The sequence below is a fragment of the Strigops habroptila genome, chromosome 3 (assembly GCF_004027225.2).
Source record: "Strigops habroptila isolate Jane chromosome 3, bStrHab1.2.pri, whole genome shotgun sequence".
NCBI lineage: Eukaryota > Metazoa > Chordata > Aves > Psittaciformes > Psittacidae > Strigops > Strigops habroptila.
In genome coordinates, this window is record NC_044279.2 from 89,029,232 (window position 1) to 89,055,041 (window position 25,810).

General features: G+C 40.0%; 1 protein-coding gene across 2 annotated transcripts; it reads left to right on the forward strand.

The window, feature by feature from the left end:
• Window positions 1-969: 969 nt before the first annotated feature.
• Window positions 970-23,849, forward strand: METTL14 (methyltransferase like 14). 2 transcript variants are annotated; one of them, XM_030478883.1, is made up of 11 exons: window positions 970-1,233; window positions 1,670-1,758; window positions 2,494-2,581; window positions 7,584-7,664; window positions 8,058-8,145; window positions 11,338-11,428; window positions 12,998-13,139; window positions 15,607-15,699; window positions 17,159-17,275; window positions 19,745-19,955; window positions 22,303-23,849. In XM_030478883.1, the coding sequence occupies exons 1-11, from the start codon at window positions 1,168-1,170 to the stop codon at window positions 22,614-22,616; spliced, it is 1,380 nt and encodes a 459-aa protein (XP_030334743.1). In that variant the 5' UTR covers window positions 970-1,167; the 3' UTR covers window positions 22,617-23,849. The 2 variants fall into 2 exon arrangements, with proteins under 2 accessions (XP_030334743.1, XP_030334742.1); XM_030478882.1 differs by having other exon boundaries at window positions 1,094-1,233; window positions 1,631-1,758.
• Window positions 23,850-25,810: the final 1,961 nt, after the last annotated feature.

Below are 25,810 nucleotides of genomic sequence, written 5' to 3' on the forward strand. Positions count from 1 at the left end.
CACACCACACTCCCTTAACAGAGCACCGAATGTCACTTTTCAGCTCTTGTCACATCTTTGGGTCTGATAATTTCAGGAAATTACAATTATCAGTCTATTTCAGGAGTGCAAACATTAGCATTAATTGTAACTTGAGATAATTTATGATGTTTCTTTATTCTTTTGTTAAGTTTCCTTTTGTGAGATGCTGGGAACTGAAGTTTTGTGCACAACTTTTGAACCTAGACTGCAGGCCTTTACTTCAGTCTTCACTCTTGTATTAATAGCTGCCAGAATAAAAATCAGTATGCAATATAAATTATATACATTCAGAGACATGAGAGGAGAGAAAGGAGGAAGCGTGACAGAAACCAGAACTTAGATGAAAAATCCTTTGAAGATTTTGCTAAGCTCCCTCAAGCCAGAACATGAAACAAGCAGAAAGATGGAGGTAAAACATAAAGGAGGCAAAACATTAACCTACAAATAACCTACAAATATTGAAACTGGATATAAAGAATGTACTGCGGCAAGAATCTGTAGGAGAAGCAGCATTCTGGCCGCAGGAGAGGGTGACAAAGAAAAGCCACTGCATGTAAAACTAAGATACAGCCCCCAATGTGCAACAAATTGCAGTAAACTGTCACAGCTGTGAAATACCCTGGAGACTAAACTTTGGTGAGAACAGCTTGCTGAAGATTTTTTAGAGCTGTTTGCTTGGAGTTAGTGATGAAACTTAAACTGCAGTGGTCAAGTGAAAATGAATTTAACATTTATACTTGAAAAACACTTAAATTATGTTAAAACAGGCAAGCAGTCTGCTCAGCCATTCCTTAAGAGTCTGGAAATGGGATTTCCACCAGTCTGGAAGCTAGCACATCGTGCTTTACCATCGATTTATCTGTAGGTCAGATATCCTGGTTGGAGCTCGGCCACCACATCCAGGGAGGCGCTGCGCGGGGGGGCGCTGCGCGGGGCGGCGCTGCGCGGGGGGGCGCTGCCTCCCGCGGCGATCCCGCCACGCCCCCACGCTGCTCGGGCCCCGCGGGCCCCGGTCGCCGCCGCCCCACCCGGCCTCCGCCACCGCAGCCAAGATGGCCAACGTGTTACGCGCCATTGACGTAGAGACGGAAGTGACGCACGGGCGGGAGCCAGGCGAAGCGGGTGGCAGAGGTCAGCGGCGCGGTGATGAACAGCCGCCTGCAGGAGATCAGGGAGCGGCAGAAGCTTCGCCGGCAGCTCCTGGCGCAGCAGGTACCGACGACACTATCCTCCGGCGGGCCGGGCCGGGCCGGGGCGGGCCGGGCGCTGGAGCGCGTGGGGCCCGCGCTTTCCCGGCGTGCGGGGGATGCTGGCGCGTGCCGCCTCAGGTGCACCGGTTGTGCTAACGGCGGCGGGTGGGCCTTTGTGGAGGCTGCTCGACGGTAACGCCAGGAAGGGGCCCTGCTTCTGGTGAGCGGCGAGGGGCACAGGTAAGCAGCGAGTCCCAGGGTGCTGCCCGGTTTGGACCCGCGGCTGAGGCTGGAGAGGTGGTCGCTGCTGGCGCCTCCAGCCAGCCTGCAGGCGGGCCTGGCTGGTGGGAGGGTGAGTCAGGCTTAAAGAGCGGCCTTTCGGCTTCCATCGTTACTGCCTGGTTTTTTTTTTTTATCAGTGTGAGCTGTGGCGTGAATTTGCTTTGCCTGTTGTTCAGTTAGGAGCTGAGAATGCGGACAGTATCGGTGCCGTGCTGAACAGTAAGGATGACCAGCGGGAGATCGCTGAAACAAGAGAGACGTGCAGGTCAGTATCAGTGCAGTTTCTGTTTGAAATGAGGGGTGAGTTTAACAGTAATACAAGCCTTTGAAGTACATAAAGGTTGCGCTCCAAAAAGCAAAAAAAAAAAAACCAACTTACGGTTTGTTTAATAACATACAATCCAGTGAAAGAAAATACTTTAGTTACTCAGATCTGACCTTTGAATAAGGTGAGTATGGTTTAGACACTCACGTTTAATAGTAGTTTGGAAATTAAGGAAAGTAAGGTTAACTTTTGCTTCCTATGTTAAAAAGCTACTGTGGAGCAAAACTGAGGTGTGAATTTCGTGTATGCCTGCTGCATTGTCCTAGAGTCTTTATGCTTTTGCTAAGAGCAACTACAGGGCAATTTAAAAGTTCTTACAGAGCAGTAGGCATGTCTAAGTGTACCTACTACTTATTAGTTCTCACATGTAATAGTAATCCTCTTGTGTGGTCAGGCTTAACTTTGTAGATGTACTGCTTTGGTAAAAGTTAGCTGTACGTTTTAGAGCAGAAAAGTAAGGAATTGAGAAACCTGTTTTCAGGAGTCCTGTCCTTAAGAAGTTGTGCTGGTCTCAAATATACTGAGAAAGGAACAGCTTCTCGTACACAAAGTTTCAAAAAAGTTTCGAACTTGTAACAGAAATATGTAGTCAAGGAAGATTGTCAGAGATCTCTCAAAAGTTCTCTCTGAAAAGAGAAACGATTTTATATGAAGATCGTTTTTGGATTTTTATAGGGCTGCTTATGATACTTCTGCACCAAATGCAAAACGCAAATACCCAGATGAGGGAGAAGCTGATGAGGAAGAGATTGAAGAATATAAGGTAAGAAAAAAAAAAAAAAGGAATAGTTACTTTTCTCTGGTGTTCATGGGTGTCTGAGGGATTTACAAAATTCGTATGTGTGTGTATAAATAAAAATAAAAGTGATGTCTATAGACACTTTAAAACACGTGTCCTTCAGTGGCATCTCCCTTGATGTTTCCCACGGCAGAGATCTAAGAGAGGGGGCACAGACACTAAACATTTCTCTTCAGATGTGGCTTAGGTGCATTGAACTGTATGTGCACCAGAACCCAACTTTTGGAGGCTTAATTTAGCGCTGCTTCTAGGTGGGCTTAGGTGATAGTACCCACAGGCAATGGCTGTCTTGCGTGGAAAGAAATGGTAAAATGTGGGTACACACAGGAAACATCTTGACCAGAATTCTTTGTGTCAGAAGAAAACCTTCCATTTAGCAAGAGGCACAGGCCACTGGATGAGATACAGGGAGGCTGATGGTGTCTTCCTACCTGCCTGTTAAGTGCAAAGGAATGCAGTTCTGGGTGAATGGAAGAAACGAGATATTCTAAGGAAGTGGAAGTAAGATGCTTGGCTTGGAGTATGCTTTAAGTATCCAAAATATCCAGGAAAAATTCGGTTTAAAGAAAACCAAAGTGTTTCCATGATCATTGAAGCATAAGTGGTTGTCACTCTCATCCCCTTCATTTTTTCAAATGCTCATCCAGGAGCTACGAACAGCTTTCTTTTTTTCATATCTAATGTGTTGTCTTAGCTGAGTGGTAGAGAACCAAGGTTAAGCAAAGGCATGATTATGGTACAGCTATGTTTCTGATTTGCTTTGTGATCTTGTTGCGGTATATATCCTCCCCCTTCCTTTTTAACTTGTGCTAGCCACCTTGCTTTTTTGATTAAGTAGAATCAAGGTCAGTGCATTTATGAAGTAATACAGTGTCTGCTGTTCTCATGGATGCCTAAAAATAGTAATTTTTGAAATATGAGGCTTTGGTAGCGTTACATTTGTGTTCTAAATGTAAATGTGTTGGTAAAAATGTCTATCTTCTGTCTCACAAAAGCAAAAAGGTAATGTGTGACAAGTAATGTATTTGTGATGATTGATTTTTATAAGTCTAAACATGCTAAGTGTTATTCTGTATGTCTTATTTAGCAAACCAATGAAGTCGCCACCTCAAAGAAGGGATTTCTTTGTGCACTATTTGTGGAATCTTTATAATCCCATCAGTTCATATCAGTTTATTTTACTCTTTCACCAAGTAGGTGCTTAACAACTTTTTTTTTTTTCTGTAAAATATATGTGGATAAGTCACTTCAGTTGGCAGAGTATCTGAACATTATAATTAACATTTTCTGCACTAGCATGGAGAAGACTTACTCTGAGGTGGGCTGTAACCACTTGCAAGTGGCCAGTCTCTTGCTATATTGTTGAAATTGAAAAATACTTTAATAATACTAGCTGGGACCAACTTCAGTCAAGGAGATGAATAGATATAAGAAACTTGAAACCCCCAAGTAGAACATCTGTTGTGGAGTCATCAGATGTGTTCTGCAGATGTTGCCGATTTCCACATGACAAGGAGATAAAAACTTAGTAAAATCCCATCTGTATTTATGTAATTTTTTTCCCTACTACTTTGAGCCTGTTTAAATTCACTCTTGTAATATGAACTGATACAAAAATCTAGATCCTTATGGTATCAAGCCCTATCGGATTGAGTTTAGTACTCTTTAGACAAAAGTAGTAATAAACTTAACTACTAGTGTTGCAGACAATATTGCAAATTTGTTGGCTTTATTAGGAAAATTAGAGGCAAGTATTTCCAGTGTGAAGTGGCTCATATGTCTCTAAAACGCTGATTTGCGGTGTTGGAGACAAGAAGCTGCATGGTGACCTTACAGCAGCCTTCCAGTATCTGAAGGGGACCTAGAAGGGTGCTGGAGAGGGACTCTTCATCAGGGGCTGTAGCAATAGGACAAGGAGTAATGGTTTCAAACTTACACAGGGGAAGTTCAGGTTAGATATGAGGAAGATGTTCTTTATTGTGAGCGTGGTGAGGCACTGGAACAGGTTGCCCAAGGGTGTTGTGAATGCTCCATCCCTGTCAGTGTTCAAGGCCAGGTTGGACAGGGTGACATGGTCTGGGGTGAGGCATCCCTGCCCATGGCAGGGGGTTTGGAACTAGATGATCTTAAGGTCCTTTCCAACCCTAACTATTCTATGATTCTATGGACTAGGTTAGTTGAGCTTCCTGGCCTGTATTTGGAAGTGACAGATAATGGGACTAGACTATCTGCTGCCGCTCCCAGGCTTTTCATAGCCTTCTGAGAGTTGTGATTGTTGCTTGTCACTTTCCCCTCCCCCAGGTGAATTTACTCAATTGTTTGAACCTTTGTAACTGTTTGGTATCACCAGTGTTTCGTGGCAAAGAGTTCCAGAGTTTTAACTTTGTATGAAGTAAAAAAATACCTGTCATTCAAATTTGCTGTCTGCCAGCTTAATTTGGTACAGTCCTGTTCTACTGTGTTACTGCAAGTAGTGGACTGCAAGCTTAGAGTACTTCCTTGTCATTATTCTGGAGGCTGAAAAAGTCTTCCTTGGCTGAATTGTGATAATTGCTGAATGTGTCTCTAATCACTTGGAAAAACTATATGCTTGAATATTGTGGGTAGTTTTTGTTTCAGCAACGATGTACATGATATGGAAAATGAGGACGGTTAATGTACAAGAACCTAGTATCTTGTGTTATGTTTGATTGTATCTTTTATTATGGTTAATTTTATTCTGTCTCTGGTTTGACTATGTCCTTTTTCCCTTTGAAGCTGGTGAAGTTGGTGGTGTGGGCATTTTGTTTGTGGTCACAAGATACTTTTTTTAATTGCTTACTAAGGCATGAAGAGAACTTGAATGAGTCAGAAGTAGGCATCTAACAAGTGCTTATCATCAGCAAAATTTAGAGGAAAATGGAAGAGGGGAACACGTGTAAACTTATGATGGCATAAGCAGTTTTTAGGAAAACTCAAGCTTTCAGTTGTTTTGGGGTTGTTTGTTTTTGGTCTGGTTAAACAAGCAAAACAAACAAACAAAAAAAACCCAAAACATACCTCTGGAAGTTCTTCACCTGTGACCTATTAATCACAGCAGGCATTTCAGAAGTTTGTTCAAAGCTCCCAGTTGGAAAGAAAACAGAGCTTGTTTTAAGATTTCCGTAGCTAGAGGGATCAAACTAGGGAGAACACTTATTTTTTCATTCTTCATTCAGACAGCTTGTGTAGCACAGGGTAAATGCAGCAGTAATAATAGCCTCTTCTCTACATCTTTTCATAGAATCATAGAATCCCAGGTTGGAAGGGATCTTGAGGATCATCTGGTCCAACATTTCTTGGCAAAAGCATGGTCTAGACAAGATGGCCCAGCACCCTGTCCAGCCAGATCTTAAAAGTGTCCAATGTTGGGGAATCCACCACTTCCCTGGGGAGATTATTCCAAAGCCTGATATTCTCAGCGAAGAGTTCTCAACTTCATAAGGTTCTTGTTAGCCCACTCTTCCATCCTATCCAGGTCTTCCTGAAGGCTGGCTCTCCTTTCTGAGGTGTCCCATTTCCACTCTCAGATTGGTATCATCGGCAAACTTGGTCAGGGTATGCTTGATCCCATCATCCAGATAATTTATCAAGATATTAAACAGGGTTGGGCCCAATACTGATCCCAGGGGGACCCCACTAGTGACAGGTCACCAGCTGGAGAAGGAGCTATTTACCGCTACTGTCTGGGTGCAGCCTGTCAGCCAGTTCCCCACCCACTGCGCAGGTCATTTGTACAGACTGTAATGCATCAGTTTCTTGGAAAGAGGCTCTGGGAAACTGTGTCAAAATTCCTGGACAAATCAAGGTAGACCATGTCTACTGCTTGGCTCACATCAGCCAAGCATGTTGCATTGTCAAGCAGAAGGCTATTGGGTTTGTCAAGCAAGAAGACTTCAACTTAAGGTGTGTGTCAGTGGGGAGAAGTTGAGTTCTTTTCTATGAAAAATCTGGTTCTCCATCATTCCTTTTATTTCAGTGAGCTAAAATGTTAAAAAAAAAAAACCCAAAAAAACCCTTCATCCTTGAGACTGCTTTTCTCCCCACATGAAGCATTGTATTAACCAATCAAGCATTTGTGTCGTAATCACTAATGTATGAAGGAGTGTAATCATTCTACTAAAATACGATAGATGATGTTAGTGGTTCTTCAGTTTTATTTCTGTATAATATATATACTAGTTTGTCTCAGGATCAATGGGAGAACAAGAAAGTGACATGAAGAAGTGACTCTCTTCTTTTGTTTCTGTTCCAAGTTCTATGTTGGATGTTCAGAGTATGTCAGTGTGACAGATCTCTGAACTCCAGAAATCGAATGAATGAACAGTTGGTGACACACTAACTGGGGGAAAAAAATTGCAATGCAATTCCTGGTTTCTGTAAATTTTGAGACTATAAAATGGTAATTTTAAAGTTACTTTTAAGAACAGTCCAAATGAAATACTGGCTTGTACCGTGTGCTCTTTCTGCAAAGTGTGACTTGGACAGATTTATATAGAGGAGGTGGTTTCAGCTGATAAGATTGGAACAGAAGAGATGATTGAACGGATATAAATATTCAGAGGTTCTACTACTTAAGAGCTTCAACAAAATAAATAATTTGCTTTAGTGCAAGGAGTGATATTTTGGAGAGACAAAGATTAAAAGTTCCACCCCTTGTAAAGCACTCCCTACACCGTTAGGGTCTGGAAATTAAGGGGTTTTTATTTTATTCTTCTTTCAGACACCTTTCCCAATAACACTCTCCTCCTTATTAAGAGAGAAGCAGACCTCTGGGAATACGTAAATCGTTTTTCTCCTCCAAAACTGGAGTTGGAATCATTAGTGACTGCTGTTGTAGGAGACTTCTCTTCGTAGACAGCCCACATCCTTCCTTAAGCAGCAGAATCGTAATGAAGAGAGAAACAGCATGATCTTGCATAATTGCCATACCTGTTTTATTTCCAAGGATGAAGTAGAGCTGCAGCAAGATGAAGAGAACCTGCCGTATGAAGAAGAGATTTACAAAGATTCCAGTACCTTTCTTAAGGTGAGCTGCTTTTGCAATTAGAAGTGTGGTTACAGCTGACATGGTTATGTTAAAGTATTTCTGCAATGATGGTATTTGAAATCATCTTTGGAGGCTGAAGTAATGAACTTGAATTCACAAGTATGAAAGTTTCCTGTGAAAGGTAGGACTGTAACTAGTGCTGACATTGACCTGACTAAAGATCTGGGTCAACTTGCAGTGGTAATGGTAACGGTGGGCCTGATTTGGAACTAAAAACACAATGATGGTTTTGACTAGCGTAGCTTAGAAAAGCATGTTGGAAAGAAAAACCCCAGCCTATTACTTTCTTATTTATCAGACTAACACATGTAGTATTTGTGTATGTCCACTTATCTACCTGTTGCGCTCACTGAACTCCCTGTTGTTCTCCAGGGTACTCAGAGCTTAAACCCACACAATGATTACTGCCAGCACTTTGTGGATACAGGACACAGACCCCAGAACTTCATCAGAGATGTTGGTATGTCATAGTATCGGTTTTATTCAATAGCGCTACTTTTTCTTCCCCTTTTTAATTCCTGACAGTTACTGGGAAATGCATATAGATATATACTTCGTAGTTTTGTCTCTCTGTAAGCATATATATCAATATATATATTTATATGAATAATTTTATTTTTAATCATTTAGGAGGTGATTATTACCAAGGCTACTCTTACTCTTGGTTTTTAACTCCTGGTATTTAACCAGGAAGATTTTTTCAAAACTAAGCTCTTTTTAATTCCAGGAAGTAGATGAGTCTATTGAGCAGATATTGGAACCTTTGGAAGTTTGAATAACTGACTTACAGCTCAGCTGCTTCCTGGACTATATTGCCTCCAAGAATGCATGTAGCATGCAAAGTATGGAAAATACTTATATTTATATTTAAGTCAGATAATATTTACCAGCTAAATTATGTAGCTGCTGACAACTCATCAGAAGGCCCAACACATTACTGAATTTAGAGGATGGTATTTTTAAAGTTTATGTTTGTCCTGCCATTACTGAACTTGTTATTGAGATCTTATTTTATTAGGCCTGAATTTAATCTTTCTAAAACTAAAGTATGATTTGGTCTTGTGCCCCAGAATGGGTGCCTGGTAGTTATATAGTTTTTGAAAAAAGCAGGACACCTCCCTCTGCAGTTTTTTACAACAGTTCTCTGTATTTTATCAAGTTTAAGATTGTCAGGGCAAGTGTGTTGTTTATAGATGCCAGCCCAAACAGGTTTTATTTGCTTATTGAAGCAGTTAGTTTTTATTCTTCTCATTTTGTGAATGCTGCTGTGAAACACATCTGGGTGTTTCATATGAAATATGAAAAATAGGCTGTTTTGACTCAGTTATGTCTTTATCTGAAAAGCCCTTGGGCTTCACAGTTGTGTACTTGAACGACACTGTTCTTTGAAATAAGATGATTATGAAGATACAGCAGCCCACGTTATTTACTCTGTCTTCTCTGCCACAGAAAGAATTGGGGACAGGACAGATTGTTATATGAGTATTAATATGGAAATGAACGTGTCAGCAGCAGTTAGTCTAGACCCTTTATTAGATATGAGTTATGTCAAGTTGCATATTGGTTAGCACACATTTTCTACATGACAATCAAACCTCTACTTAGGTGCTTCCTTGCAATTGGATGTGACCATACAAAAAGCAGTGGGGAAGGAGTGGTTTCAGAACACCCAGTTGTATCTTTCTGATGTTGCTGTTGGTAGAGTGGGGGAGACCTGTGGGTTTTGCCTTAGTTGGTTTGTTGGTTGTTTTTCATTTTGGTGGTTTGTTTTTGTTTGTTTGTTTTTTAACAACTGCATTCATCTTGATTGAAAGTTGGTTTACATCTGCTGCTTAGCTGGGAATAGTTGACTGCTGTTTCTGCTGGTCAGGAGTATTTGACTTGCGTTGGAAATCAGGAGAACACAGTTTTTAAGTTATGTATTATATAAGGAAAATGAAAACTTTTGGGTGTTTTATGCACATGGAATAAGAGAGAATGAGGTTTGATACTAACAACTTGGCTTTTACCAGTGTAATTCTGTTGTTGCTTGCTTTTCTCCTTGATTATATTTTTATTGGCTCCAGGATCTGCTGGTTCTTTTATTTCTTTCACTCGTCTTAAGCAAAAGGGACCAGAAGTGAGTCTTTGCTTCATGGCCTAGTTAGCCATCTAGTCTGCTCAGAAGTGCCCCCCAACCCAACCTGTGCTTGTAACACAGCTGCTTATTATGGGGAGAGACTTTTTAGCAGGGCTTGTTGGGACAAGACAAGGGGTGATCGTTTTAAACTAAAAGAGGGGAGATTCAGGCTGGATGCGAGGAAGAAATTTCTTTACAATAAGGGCGGTAAAATACTGGCACAGGTTGCCCGGGGAGGTGGTGGATGCACCATCGCTGAAGACATTGAAGGCCAGGCTGGATGTGGTTCTGGGCAATCAGATCTAGTTGAAGATTTCCCTGCTCATTGCAAGGGGGTTGGACTAGATGGCGTCTGAAGCTCCCTTCCAACCCAAGCTATTCTATGATTCTATGCTAGGGTTGGGAGTTCAGAAGCTGGAATTAAAATTAAAATAAGGAGGGGAATGAAGCCTTGTGGGGTTTGTGGGTTTAGGTGGTGGTGTGTTCTTTCCTTCCCCTCCTCCCATGGAATAGTACCAGTTAAAGTGGTAAATTTAAATCAATGTGAAACTTTGTAAATAACTCTATTAGTTGAACTGATAGTGATTGGGAGGTGGGAATGGTACCTTTTTTGGTTTGTGCTGAGTCTACTGCTAGCAATAACCAAAACATACTGTCTCTACTTAATTTTTGAAGGGGGAATGTAATATACGGAATCAGGTACTGGAACAGGCTGCTTAGGGAATGGTGGAATCACCATCCCTGGAAGTGTTAAAAAAACCTTGTATATGAGGCCCTCAGTGATGCGGTTTAGTGGTGGTCTTGGCAGTGCTGGGGTGGTGGTTGGGCCTGATGATCTTGAAGGTCTTTTCCAACCTGGTTGATCCTGTGAAAAGTTTAATGGTTTGGATTTTTTTCTTTTTTTAAAAAAGTTTGCTGCAGAAAACCTAATTAGGATTCTCCCTATTGCATTCTGTACATACAAAAGATTTGAAAAGTAACATCAGAAAGTTAAGTCTAGGAACCCAATAAATAAATCCACGTGTTCAAATCTTCATGACTGATGCCAGAGTACCCAATCCCAATGTAAAGGTTGCCAAAGGGAATCAGCCGTACCCCAGCTGCTGCCTTAGAAATAGTCTTCAAAGGTTAAAAAAGAGTAAATGAATGTTACTCAGATCTTAATATGAACTTATGGATGTAGGGGATAGCAAAATAACTTCCTCTCATCGTTCTGGCACTTTGAATTTAAATGAAAGATTGTTTCCTTCTGGTAGAAGGGATTGTGAACTCCTGATCACTGTAGCGCTCTACAGAAGGTTAGAGCACAGACACTACATTCAGTAACAGTCATAATTAACTGGGTGAAGGCGGGAGTCTTTTATGAAGTACTGAACAAAAAACTTCTTTGAAGGGTTTGGTTTGTTCTAACAGAAATTAAAATAAGGCTAAGTATTAACATTGGGTCCTATTCAGAATACTGGACAATGCTTGATTGATACAGATTTACTCTCTTAAGTAGTTGTTAACTTCATGTTTTCTTCTTCTTCTTAGGCTTAGCAGATAGGTTTGAAGAATACCCAAAACTTAGAGAGCTCATCAGGTTGAAGGATGAGCTGATATCTAAATCTAACACTCCTCCCATGTAAGTGTTCTTGTGGAAAATGCCTTTCTCTCCAGACCTGTTTGAAGTTAGCTGTCTGCTTTGCAAATCTCAGTCTTTTAGCACCTGCTCAGAATTTACATTTTCTATTTCTGTTTGTATATACAATTTAATCAATTGAAACTTCAGAAGAATAAAATCAGTTAGATTTTGCTAGTTCAATCTAGATGTTTCATATGGTGTATATAAGCTGGTTTGTTTTTCCAGTGTGTGATTATTCATAGTATCTAAAGCTTTGGTTTTTAAGATAGAACTGTCAGTTGATTGAACAGCAGGCTTTAATTTGGGAACTAAAAGAACACAGTATGATTGTGGATCTCATGATATCAGGCAGTTTACAGTAACAAGAAAAGCTTTAAAAAAATGGCCTCTTGATATAACATTAGTTGTTCTCCTAACAACTTTTTGTTTTATAATGTTCGGCCATTTTCTTAGTATCCATTAATCAGATTGGAGTTTAAGACGAGAAAAGTTTAGGTTGGCTGGAAGTGATTTGTCATATTCACTTTGAATTACCTCTGAGTTTTTGCTGAAGGTTAGGCACAGTATAAGCATGCTGCGTGTTACTCCCAGGAATTTGAACCTGTCTGAATGTTGAACCTAATGCTTTTGTTATACTGTAGTCATAATCTGTACAGAGTAAAACAGCATTACTTCATGATAGTCACAGGAAAACCTCTGAAATAGTTATTTGAACAACTGAAACACAAACTGCAAAACTCAGGTTGCCATTTTGAAGTTAGATACGTTTTGGCATTTTTAGTCTTAAAGCACAACAGGGGAAAAATAGTAACCAAATGCTGCCTTCTGATAATACCAAATATGCTTACGGAATAATAATCTCTTCTATTCACTTTGTTTGGAAGGGGGAGGTGGTGCTCTGCTGATCGGCTTTTTGAAGATTAAAGGTATTGAGGGGAGGGTAGTGTTATTCTTTTCATAGTGATGCAGCAGTGAGTGGTGGGCAGGTGTGGAGGCCAGTCGTAAGAGTACATTTGAGAGTGTATATAATAAAATCAGTGTGTATGGGGATTAGACTTTTGTTATAGCGACAGAGAAATAGATTTCTACTGTATGAAAAGTAACCACATTTCCAGTGTTCAGAATCTTCTGAACATAACATGTAGTAAGTGGCAATTCTAAAAATAGGCCACCTTGTAGCAAACCAAAAGTCCGTTAGCCAGGTAGTGAGAGTTTGAGTCTTAAATGTTGATATTTTTTCCTGTATAGTCTATGGATGTACACAAAGTTCAGTGATTCTGTGCATATTGTACCATCTGTGCAGGCATCTGTTTCCTGCTTGCTAAATTAGAATCCTGAAAGCTGTTTATTTAGAGAAAGCCTACTTTTTAAAACCTAATGCAACAGCATCCAGCCTAGGTTAAGTGAGAATGTGTTATGCATCTCTACTGGTCTTGGTGCGTATGAGCTATACGGACTACACAAGGAGGCGCTACTCTTAACTGCTGACACGGACGTGCTTTGTGGAGTATAATTTTCAAACCAGTGTTACAGTTTGTCCAAGCAGTCGATCATCTTTTGTTTAAACAGGTACTTACAAGCAGATTTGGAAGCTTTTGATATTAGAGAACTGAAGTCCAAATTTGATGTGATTCTTCTGGAACCACCACTGGAAGAATACTACCGAGAGACTGGCATTACTGCTAATGAAAAATGCTGGACCTGGGATGATGTAAGTATTTTTCTTGCTGTGAAGAAGATTTCATACATGTAATTAAGCAAAAAATTTTAGGGTTTTTTTTTTTTTTCCCTTTTTTTAAGAAAAAATAGAGTATGTTCTTTTGTTATGTTTTTGAAGAGAAGTCTAGATTCTTACAAAAAGTAAGTTTTATATTGTATGCATGCCTGCACTATTTGTGCTTGAAAGATGGGGGCTGGTTTTTTTTTTGAGGAGTTTAATGAATTACATCTACCTTCTTATTCTCCCTGAGCCTGGTTGAAAACTGAAATCTAATAACAGTGTTATTTCTCCCTACCCTCTGTGAGTTTTCTATTTGTTTTTTGCTATTGAAATTCAGAGTATCCGTTGTAAATATTCCCTTGTTTCTTGAAATTCTCAAAAAGGTTTTTAAGGTATGCTTTTTAATACGCTGGTCATCTAGTCAAAAGAGATGGGTATGTTTCAATGACATACCTCCTTTCTCCAGAGTACTGATTGGACAGGAAATTTTTACAGTCAAACCAACTGTAATCCTGAGAAGCCTAATAAAATAGATAAACCCTGCTTGTGGATTGTTTTGCTTGTATTTATGTATTCCCTTACTGTTTAGTCATGTCAACAGATTAGGATTTTTCTTTTTTTTTTTTTAAGTCATGTTGATTTCTGACCCCTTTTTGGTAACAAGGAGAAATCTTAATGTGTAAGATGTGATCTTTTCTGAGATCACTGTTGCTGCTCTTGTTTTATTGTGCTCTAGTAAACATTTAGAGGATTGAGTCAGAGTAAAGATTTTCAAGTTCCTTCTGTAGTAATGCATGTAGATGCTTGTAAAGAAGGAAACAGTATATAGATGTATTAATAAGTAACTGCGTTCTATATCTTTACCCTTCCAATAAAGTGAGCCCTGGAAAAGCAAGGTGAAGGCTGGAGGCTATGAAGTGCTGGATGTCATCAAGCATAACAATTTGATGACATAAAGCCTGCTGCCAAATTGCCCTGTCCTTCAAGATTGAACTGGAGAATTCCTTCACTTGAGCATTGAATAAAGAACTTGTAATGTGAAAAATAGTGGTAAATTTGCTCTGCCCTATATACCTACACTTTACTCATGGGGGGAGGGGAAACCCAAAAAGCAGAAAACCAAACCAACAAACAAACAATCACACAAAAAAAACCCGAAAAACAAACCCCACCCTCACAGCAGTACAGACAATCTGGAGGTGAGGAACAGCAGATTAAAAAAATGTTTGTGTAATGGTGTCAGGAATTCTTAGGTTCAGGCGTGAATGGGAATATGCAACTAATAAATACACGTTATTTAGACACCCTACTTGAAAGGTATGCAGGACTATGTCTGCATTAGCAGCACATTCGTCATAATACAAGTGAATAAGTAGATGAAGGCAGTTGTTATTGAGATTTTCTTACTTGTGTTCTGTTCAATTCAGGGGAGAATGGTGGTCTTACTTTAAACTAGGTTTAGTTTGTTCTTTGGCTGAAACCTACACATGTGTAACTTCAGAAGTGAATCAGTCAAACTGAAGGATCATGGAAACAAAATAAAATTCAGCCTACCTTTTCAGGAATGAATTTGGAAACAAAGGCCTGTGACAAGGTTAAGGAATAAGTAGCTTCTGTATTAGCCATTCTGTTACATCAGGTAAAACAGGTGCCTGGTAGCATTGCCCCAGGGAAAAACATTCTGTCCTAAAAGAAAAACCGGAAGTGTTTGGGGCAGGAGTCATACTCTTAGCTGGGAGTCACACCCTCTTAGAATGGCTTCTACTGCATAATTTTTCTTCACAATGGCACAAAATGAAGCTTGAGTTGATGTGTTAGCAAGTTGTAGATGCATCTTCTCATTGCGTCTACATTGCAGATACTTTGCATCTGAAGTTATTTTATCCTGAATGTTACTCATTTGTCATTGTTGAGCGGTGTCATGACAAATTCTTGCTTCTTTTTTCCTGAAAGGGAAAATGGAGAGAATGTCTTTGCTATATAATAATAGGAATTGAGGTGAGGTTTTTTAATAATGTGTCTTCACAAGCTTCATGTAAGTAACCCCAGGGCTGAAAAGAAGCAGAGCACTGTGGCTGTGTTACTAAATCTTTTTGCTACCAATGGAATGATAAAATGAAGGAGAGGTTTGGGTGGGGGGAAATCACGTGGTGGGTTGTATTAGTCCCTGAAGTCTGGAATTTTCTATGCAGATAGAATTTCTGTTAAAAAGAATTAATTAAGCTGGTCATCAGCTATGTTGAAAACATAGACTTGGGTTCTGATTAACTTTTACAACATGTTTTCTGGAAAACAATTTTCAGAGGATGGCTGTGAATGGTATACAGACTAAAATTTTTAATAGAAGTGCTTCCTGATGGTTTCTGCTGTAATGCTTCAACACTTATTTAATGTTCTTCCTGATATAATAGGAAATTTATATTTAATTCATAAACACTTCTATTACTGTTGTTATTAGATAATGAAGTTGGAAATTGAAGAAATTGCAGCCCCAAGGTCATTTGTGTTTCTGTGGTGCGGTTCAGGCGAGGGTCTGGATCTTGGTCGAGTGGTAAGATGATGTTTTAATTCAATTTATCAGGGACAGGCTTAGCAGTTTATTTTTATCATTGACTTTTTCTGTATAGAAATCTCAACTGTAGCTTCTAAGAGATATTTTGTTACTGTGTTAGAGGATACAGAATTTTAAATGGATTAGATATATTTAAGTGTATCTGGCATTAACTTTTTAGATACTGTTGTGTTCCAGATAAGTTACTCTGACCATGTGAGGAAGCATAATTCTATAGGGTCTAGAAAGCTGTACTGCTGTCTTGTTCTGATGTATGCATTTTGCCATAGCAGGTTGCCATGTTGAGTGCATTTACAATATTTTTTTTTTTCAACAGAAACCTTAATAGTTTTCTGCCAGAAATACTCATGCTAGTAGAAAGAAGCTACTGTTTCGTAAAGTGAGATAAGCTTGTGTGCTTAGCACTGCTTGTTTTCAGATTAGGTTTATTCTTAGTGAGCTTTACAAAGTTTTACTCCTCTGTAAGATCTTGGAATTTTAGGGTAATCTTTCTCTATGCCAGTGTAGCACTGCTTGTGCTTGGGTTGGTGGACTAAGAATTTCCAGTTGGCTCTTGCTGTGCTGAAACACTCTTTGCTTAGTTTGAGCAGTGCTTTCTACTAAAACAATACAGCATTTGTATAAGGACAACAGGCAGTTACTAATCTGATTGCTTTGTCTGCTTTTCATTGTGAGTTTGGTTAAAATAGCTGTTCTGGATAGATTGATTTTGGTCGTAGTATCTGTAGTAGCTGGAGAGTTCTTTAACACAGCAGTAGCCAAATGAGTAAATGAGTTTGAGTCCTTAATGCCCAATTTCCTCCCTTTCAAAGGCTACACTTGCAGGAGTTAAGAATTAAAGAGTCATGTAAGTTGGTTTTGGTGGTGGGTTTGCATTTTGGTTTTGTTAGGCTGGGGGTGGGTGGGTTTGGTTTGTTTTGGTGGGTTTTTTGCCCGGTATAAAACCCCAAAATAGTAGCAAAAGCTTTTGGCTATTTATCTTCCCATTTATAGAATTTTACATTCATGTGAAAAACCATCAGAGTGCAGCAGTTAGTGGAGACAGGACCAAGGTAGCTGATCACTATGCTGGTCAGACTGATTTTGATGAAGTTTAGGTGTCACTGGGTAAAAATGAGTGCAGAGTTCTGTAAGGGGATCTGTGCAGTGGTTAGATATTTAAGAAAAGGGGGGGAGGCCGGGAAGCAACGCGCAGACAAGTCTGTGCCCATAAGCCTCTTCTTTTTCTTTCTTGGGGTTTTTTTTTTTTTTCCCTTTCCAATTCTGGGAGGGGAGCAGCTTGACAAACCATAGTACAGTCCTGCCAGTAAACTGTTTCAGTTATCTGTGACAAACTTCTCTTCCAGCTATGCTTCAAGAAAAATACAGTACCTATGTGAGTGTTCAGTTTAAGTTATTTGGTGTAGTGTGAACTGTTTTATCTGATTGTAATATTTAGTGTCTACGCAAGTGGGGCTACAGAAGATGCGAGGACATTTGCTGGATTAAAACAAATAAGAACAATCCTGGAAAGACCAAGACTCTCGACCCTAAGGCTGTTTTCCAAAGAACCAAGGTAAAAGGTTTGGCTCAATTTCTCCTCTGTCCCCACCGTGTCTCTTTATGCTGGTAATACACCCAGTGCTCCACAGCAGCTGGTGGCACGCTTTCAGGAAAGCAGACATGCGGACTTCAGAGTTCTGTTCTGCAGTGTACATTATATGGAAATAAACGTATTCATAGGATGAACGATGAACTTCTGTCCCATTTGACTTTAGTCAGTGTGAAGTATAGAGGTTTCATCTACATTTAATACTGCTTGGTAGATTTCTATTACAGTCCATTAAATGTGGTACTCATTTGACCCTTGTGGAAATGCAGGTACCTGGGGAGGATTCATAGATTGATGGAAGAAGAATGAAATCCCGAGAGGGAAGGTGGAAACTGAATAGAAAATGTTACTTTACGTTGCAGTGTCTTTGACTTCTGGGTCATTTTGGTTAAGAGTGAATGGTAAATAAGCAGTTGGTCTGTCAGCAATACCTTTTGTGTAAAATACAAGCTCCTTTCCAGATTAAACTTGCTGGAGGAGGAACACCTTTTGAAAGGAACTAAAATTAGCAGTACGGTTTGACTAAATTTAGTGTCAAAAGAAGTCTTTAAAACTGTAAATTATAAATGGATGTTTTTGTAAAAATAACTCTGGAAGACTGACTAGTTTTCCTAAATACATGCTTGCAAGTAAGTGCCCAGAGCTTAAACCAGATACAGGACTGGTGGCTCAGTCGCATTGCCTGACTTCCTAGACATGACAGAATTGGTCAGCTTGCTTTAATTAACATAAACAGCTTCTTAGGGGATTTTTGTGGAGGACATCTATTGAAGAAGGTGCAGAGAAGAGAAAAAAAGTGTTCTGATTCAAGAGACTCAACTGTATGTTATTAAGAAACTTTGAAAAATGTAGGTAGGATTAATAAAGGATTGTTTTGGGTATATGTGGGTGTAACTATGGCAGTTGTACTGAATACAGAGAATTGGCTGATGAGTTAATAATTAAAAGTGTCATTTAACCTCAGGACTCATTCTACATTCACTGATCATTCATGAGTATTGAACATCATCAAGTCTGTCTCAGATTTGCCATTTTTTAGGAGTATAAACTTCCCTTTTAGATACCTGAAATCTTCCTTTGACTGGCATTTACATTAATCTGAAGTTTGTTTGAAAGTGTGTTGTATTAGTTATACAATATTTAGACTTATAAATATTGTATTTTTATTGCATATAATATTGCAAGTATGTGCAGCTCACTCCTAAGGGAGAGGTTAAAACTAATACAGGAGTATTGAGGAGACTAGTTTCTGGTATTAGAGGATTTCTCTGTTTATTGAGCAAGGGTTGGGCTGAGGTCACTATTTATAATAACAAACATTGAAAATCAAGCTAGCTTATTCTGACTAAATAATCTGTTGTGCAAGATGTATTTACCAATGATCACGACAGCAAATGCTATCCTGTTACATTTAGTTCAGGCATCTCTAGGTGGATGCTTTATGCTGTGCCACCTGTTGCAGAATCTAAGGTATTGATGAATGACATTCCATGTGTTAGGAAAAGAAAATGGTTTGGCTAGTTTTTCTAAAGACTAGATTTACGAGGCTTTGCTGGATGGATATTTGCTGGGCAGTGTTCTGCCTTTTCATTTAGTTAAATTTAGTTAAAACCCTTCCTAAAAATCCGTAAATGATTACATAGTCTTGTCTGAAGCCTTTTTTAGAGCCATCTGGTGGCACTTAGTGAATCAGTGTATTTTTATGGTACTGGAGGAAATGGCTCATCTGAGTTTAATAATCCCAGAGACAGAACTCTGAAAGAAATATGTAGAACACTCTTTCCATCCCGTACCAATTACGGTGATTCCTCATTCATCACTTAAATTGATCTACAGTGTTCTAGAGGAAAGCAATGCTTATCACAGCTAAAGAACATTTTAATGCTGATGGAGTGAGAGTACATTGACAATTTGATAATGGTTTTAATTTTTTGATGCAGCCGTATCTTCTAGAAAGGAATCTAAGGGTGAAAGCTACTGTTAGCAGAGTTATGGTCTGAAAAAGTACATCTTATTTTCCCTGAGTGGCTGTTCTGTGATTGAGAACTTTGAAAATTATTTACGTGAATAAAGTTAGGATCAGAATGCTGATACAAGTATTAATCATAATTATTAACTATTCCCTTACTCTTGCCATCACCTTGTAATCTCTTTCCTTGTGGTCAACTTAGAGCTCTATCTTTGCTGTAATTAAAGAAGTCCAAATATCTTTTGGCCAGCTAACTGGTCTCTGCTTTGTTTTCAAAGGCTGTTTTGGTAGCTCCAGTTTATTCTGTTCTTCTAGTTTGTGCTTCAGACTTTTCTCTCTAGGCACAGTAGATTCTACTCTTACACAATTTCCTTTTCTCTCCATTGCGCTAAAACCACAGGCGTATGTTCTGCAGCAGTATTTGCAGCACGTGACAGGTACTCTTCTGTGTTCTGTGTGCATAGGAGCACTGCCTCATGGGCATTAAGGGAACTGTGCGTCGCAGTACAGATGGTGACTTCATCCATGCTAATGTTGATATTGACCTCATCATCACAGAAGAGCCTGAAATTGGCAACATAGAAAAACCCGTAGAGATTTTTCACATCATTGAGCATTTCTGCCTTGGACGACGACGTCTTCATCTTTTTGGAAGGGACAGTACGATTCGGCCAGGTAACTGTTCTGTTTATTTTTGTCAAATGCTTAAATTCTAATTTACTTTAATAACCCTATTCCGATTTAATAATCCTCTTCCATCATCTGAGACCACTTGATGGATTCTGATGGAAGCTGAGACAATAATGGTTAATCCTAACGCATGATTCTTCTGCCAGGACTTGCACCAGCTGAATAACTGTGCATTTCTGCATATGACTCGATTTCCCTCCACCATGGGATTAGGATGCTGCCCAAAGCTGGATGAGCTTTCTTGGAGATTTCTCCATAATGAATACCTAGTCAGAAGGCAGAAAATCTACTGGGTGGAGACATTTCCAGGTTTCCTACCCTTCAAATTCAGAAAACTAACCAGCCTAGTGTTCAGCAACAGAGGGATTGACAGTTTTCCCAACACTTGGACAGTAGCAAAGTGATTTCTGCCCTAGTTAATGTTCTAACTCTCATGATCAAATAGCAGAAAATTTGGCTAGAACTAAAGATCTCACATGGGTATTTTCTTAGCAAGAATGTCTTAGGGTGAATCCTCAGCTTGTGTTGCAGGAGCATCATAGAGACCCCTACTAAGGGATGTTACAATTAGATTATAATTTCTATTACTGTCTTTGAGAGCAAGACCAAGTCACAAATCCAGTTTTAACACTGCTTACTGTTAAGTTTTGGTTTATAAATACTTATTTTTGGAAGTAAATGATTGCTCACACAGTAAGACTTTTACTCTCTTGTTTGTTCCACGTTACCTCTAATTGAAGATAAATGCTGAAATTAATAACTTTTCTACTGGAATAGGAAAATGCACAATTTCTGTACTTTAAGTTCAAATTCTGAATAATTCCTTTCTACTAAACTTTTATTTTTGGACTTAATAGTGAAGTAAACTCCACACTAACTCTAGAAATTAAGATGTATTTATCATCTGCAAGACAGAGTAGCAGAAATCTCTGCTTGTAAAATTCTTGTCAGGGTCCTAAAGAGGTTTCCAGACCTGTCCTAGGTGAGACAATAGATCTCAAGGGGATACAGTTTTGGTTTATACGAAGATCTGTCAGTCACAAAACTGTTGTTTGTAAAGTGTATGACAAGTATCAATTCTATCAATTTTTTCAGAAGAAGGTTTTTTGTTCACCAGTATTTTTTGCTTGTTCATCTGTTTAATTCATCAGCAAGTATAACAGAATTCAGTTGAGATTTCTTTTTTCCCTATGTGCCATCTGTTTACACTTCTGAGAAGCGCTATTTCTATCTCTAAACTGATTTTAAATCCCCGTGAGTTTAGTGCTGGTCCTGTTGCCAGTGTCTGAAGACCCAGTGTGTTACACTGGATGCTGCATCTGGCGTGATAAAAAATGCGTAGAAATAGATGGATCAGATTGAAGGTAACTGCATTTTATTTGTTGACTGATGATGTCAGTCTTAATTCTTTTGGCTATTGTGTGTGTATGTGGAGGGGGCTGTTTTGTTTGGTAGAAAGACATTGTTCAGGTGTTACTGCAGTCCCGTTGTGTGTGAATTCTTATATGTTAATTTCTCATGGGGTCATGTTAGTCCAATTCAACTTTTGTGTTTTCTAAATTTGGTAGTAACCCTGGAATTGCATTGCACACTGTAAATTCTAAACTCATCACAGATCCTGTGCTACTTTAGCTCATAATCTGAAGAAATAGGAATGTTCGTGCTTTAAATATCTGCCTGCTGTAATTCATCTGGTGAAGCTGAAGTGCCCACTGAGTATGCATGAACAGGTTAATTTAACTCTTTAAGCTGTGTGTCCATATTGTGGGCTTCAGCAGAATTGTTTCTGGATTTTCAGATACGTGCTTCCAGCATGCTGTGCTCTTGGCTGCACTGTCACAACTGGTTTCTGGAGACGAAATTACCTAATTCAAGTTTAACTGCCTTTTTTAAAAGGGGAGGAGGATGAGGATGGTGTTATTTTTAAACTAGATGAATTTGCTGATCTGGTTTAGTGTGGTCCTAAAGGGGCTGGAAAACATTGTGGTAGTGTAAGAGCAAAGAACAAGTAGGAAGGACTCTAGTGAAACCTCAGCATGAATGTTCCCATAGCCATGTGTAATCAGAAAAAGAAAAAAAGGAAAAAAAAAAAGAAAGGGGGAGGGGGAAAGAAAATAAAAGAAGCCTTTAGAAATAATCAAACTGAAATCTTCACTTCCCAACAACCCTGGCTTTCCTAGAGGTGACCTTTTCAATTCTGTTCAACACTGGTGCCATGTAGGTAAGTGTTTGTCCCTATCACTTTAAAGTTCATTGACTGGGAAAAAGACAAGAATGGCCTTGAAGCCTGAGTTTTTTTCTTGCTTTTGTTGACTCTGGTTTTGTTCCCTAGGTTGGCTGACTGTAGGACCCACCCTCACAAACAGCAATTTCAATGCAGAAACGTATTCTTCATACTTCACTGCTCCAAATTCCCACCTGACTGGCTGTACTGAAGAGATTGAGAGACTTCGGCCCAAGTCACCGCCGCCCAAGTCCAAGTCTGACCGGGGAGGTGGTGCTCCAAGGGGAGGAGGAAGAGGAGGGACTTCAGCAGGCCGAGGAGAAAGGGGCAGAGAGAGGAACAGAACTAACTTCCGGGGTGAGAGGGGTGGCTTCAGAGGGGGACGGGGAGGTACCCACAGAGGAGGCTTTCCCGCCCGCTGATCACTGTTAGGTAATTGCTTCTTCCCCCAGTCCTGTGCCTCATCTCTGAACCTTTTTCTTGGTCTCGTTTTTGCTAAAGTGAATTATTCTGGTGACTCAAGCTAGGTGACTTTTAGAGTTGGTTTTGGTGCGAGCAGTTACAGTTAGTCTGCCTTGCAGTGACTGGCCTGGTGCATCACCTCACCTACCTCCCGCATCCTGTAGCGAGAGCGCTACGCTTGGCCTCCTGGCAGATTCTCGTGTCAGAGCAGAGCGCACCATCTCTTCAAACCCCAGCTGGGACTGAGGTGAAGATACTTGCTTTTCCCTTCTGAAATGTGCAAAGTGTAGGCTTTTTTGTTTTCTCGAAAACATGGATTTCTCTTCTCTGAGGGTTCAGGTTTGGACTGACTTGGATTAATGTGGTGGAATGGGCATGAAATGCGGTTCTGAATTGCATGGCCATGCCAGACTTGCTCTCTTACTCACGGAAGAAAAAGTGCTGTGTCTATATTGACACTTGTTTAAACTTCTCTGAAACCAAGGAGCAAACTAAATAAATAGAATTCTATTTTTTTCTTACTTGGTTTAAATTTCCCAGATTATTGCTGGGAATAGGGAACATGTTTATTTTTCATTTGTGGTGTATATGCACTCACTTTTCACATCTGTCATAGAGGGAGTGGTAATTCTGTGCAGTCGTGTGTTATGCTTTATGAAAAACAGGAAGCTGTGTATTTATGTGTAGTCCAGCACTACACATAGGTCTGGGTTGCTGCTCAAGTAGAGGTCTTCACCAAGCATCTGTTTATCATAGCCTTGTCCTTTGGTAGTTTATTGCCAAGCAATTGCAAAGCAAGTAGTAGAAAGACCTGGCTGGAGGTCATATTGGAAATGTGAGGTCGCGCTGTAAGAGCGAGCGCTTCCGGAGACGAATCCCCTGGGTAAGGAGGGCACGGTAATCCAACCGAGTGTTGTGCTTTGCCTGTGAACCCTCCATGCACTGGAAGTAGACTGCTGATGATCAGCTCCAGAGTACGGTGTGAAGAGAAAGCGATTCACTTGGGTATGTACAATGAACTTCTAGTCAGTACTTCGCAGACTGAACAAACCTGGCTGCTGAAGTCTCAAAGGCTTAGGTGTGGATGTTTGAAAACTGTCTTTTAGGTCTCAGTGATGTTTCTCTGTTTAAGCCTAGCTTTTAAATAACTTCCTGTAAAGTAGTGGATTATTAAACTTGTTTATCAAAACTAATTTTGAAATATTTTTCTTAGTATTTTGTGGGTTTGTTCTCCTTGAGGTTTTGGAATTGCTAAGTTTTGCTGTGGTTTCCTCCCTGCTGTCCCCTTCTTACTGCTAAAATGAAACGGTACAGGGAAACTCATCTGGTGTTTACATTTTGTGTTTTCCTGTGTTATATTTGCACATCTGAAGAGTGACTGGATTTAGGTTAGGGGGTATTTGACAGGTAGAGCTCATTGAATTGTCGGTGATGTCTATGAAAGACTACCTGGAACAGCATCCGATGGAAGTTATGTGCCACAGTAAGAAAACCTTGTGATTTTGCCCTTATGTTCTTACTCAAGAAGTAAACAATGGAGACACTTAGGAAGGTTGCTTTTGTGGCCGTGACAAATCTTTTTCTTTTTTTCTCAATTAGTAGAAAATGTTAATTCCCATTTCACCCTTTTAATTGCCTGTCCATAGCTGATAGTTGAGGGCGTAGGCTACTCTTAACATAGAAGCTTAGGCTACGCTGAAGAGGAGACTCAAAAGTAACTGGTTGAGATGTGTATGTGTGTCACTTTGCAGAAGCTGGGATGCTGCTCAAGACTTCAGTGACTTGGGAAATCAATTGCACATGATTTTGTATTTAAAAAAAAAAAACCAACCAAAAAACCCCCCAACAAACAGATAAATCCCTTTTGAGCATGCAGAGCTAGGTTTCTGACTTCTTCCCTCAAAGCTGAAATAGCAAAGTAGTGTAAGGAAAAGAAGACCACTGCTCCAGAGGTGTTAGATGAGATCTGGCTGGCTGGGCCAACTTCACCAGGGAAGTGTAACGTATGTACTGTTGAGGAGCAACTGACTGTACTTCTTTTAATTGAGCTTAATGGACAAGGAAGTAGAACTTTGTACATATCCTCTATGAAGAAAGATATCTTGTGGTCGTAATTCGAAGGTGGTGGTGCAACAGTGATAGATTGCCTGTACAGGTAAGACGGTGGTGCACGGGCTTGCTTCACCAAACGCTTGATGTTGAGTAGTTGTGGTTGTGGACATGTGTGGTGGTGCATCCCCCCCTTCTCCATCGTCTGGGCTGCTCCACGATCTCAGGAATGCCTGTCAGGCCTTGGCCTTTGTGTAATGAGTTGGATGCTGAAGCGTCCCTTGATAGTACCAGGAACTTACATGGCTAAGCGGGGAGGCATGGGTCATACCAGGGACTCCTGTTCCCTGGCTATGGTGGGAAGTGAGAGGAGGGATAATCAGTCATTCCATGACAGCCCTAGAACACTCCTTCCCTTAATTGTAGCTTGAGTGGAACAGTACCACTGTTATTGGAGTTTTGAAAAAATTCTAGTAATTACCGACTTGGATTGTGGCCAGGATGGAGATTTACTATTGACTAAAGCAAATAATCTTGTGAACCCTATAAACAGAGACCCTAAGTGAGGCCCTTTGAGCTGTACTGGTGGCGACCAGCATCTCCCTCTGAGTAGAACACTGGTCAGAGCTTGCAAACTCTCAGGTTTGTGATAATCAAAGAGCCATCACCAAAAGGTGGAGCCCAGGCTGATGTCCTTCACTACTTGAGGCTCGACCCTCACCTGCTGAGAAATTGAGACATTAGACATGAATATTTCGGTGACTCAGGGGAAACTTTTAACAGGTATACTTTTATATGTCTTTTTGTATGCATGTATAGATTGTTATAGCAATGTAGAAAATTCTGTTGACTCACTTGAGAAGATCCACCTTAAAACTGCAAACTGCTGCTAAATGACACTTTTAATCCTTTAGATGTAAACCATTGAGCAAGTCTGAGACTAACACTAGATTCAGCCATACCTAGGCTCCATCAGGAGTTCAGAAAGCAAGGGGTTCCAATCTGAACCTCATGACTCAACAGGAGGGCCTACCTTACCCGTTTCCCCTTAACACTGTGTACAAATCTTTTTCACTTGATTCTACCTCCATTTTCCTTTGTATGC

Coding starts and splice junctions, on each gene's coding strand:
- METTL14 (XM_030478882.1), top strand. CDS start 1,168: ATGAACAGCCGCCTGCAGGAGATCAGGGAGCGGCAGAAGCTTCGCCGG. Junction 1,759..2,493: donor GAAACAAGAGAGACGTGCAG/GTCAGTATCAGT, acceptor GGATTTTTATAG/GGCTGCTTATGATACTTCTG. Junction 11,429..12,997: donor AAATCTAACACTCCTCCCAT/GTAAGTGTTCTT, acceptor TTGTTTAAACAG/GTACTTACAAGCAGATTTGG.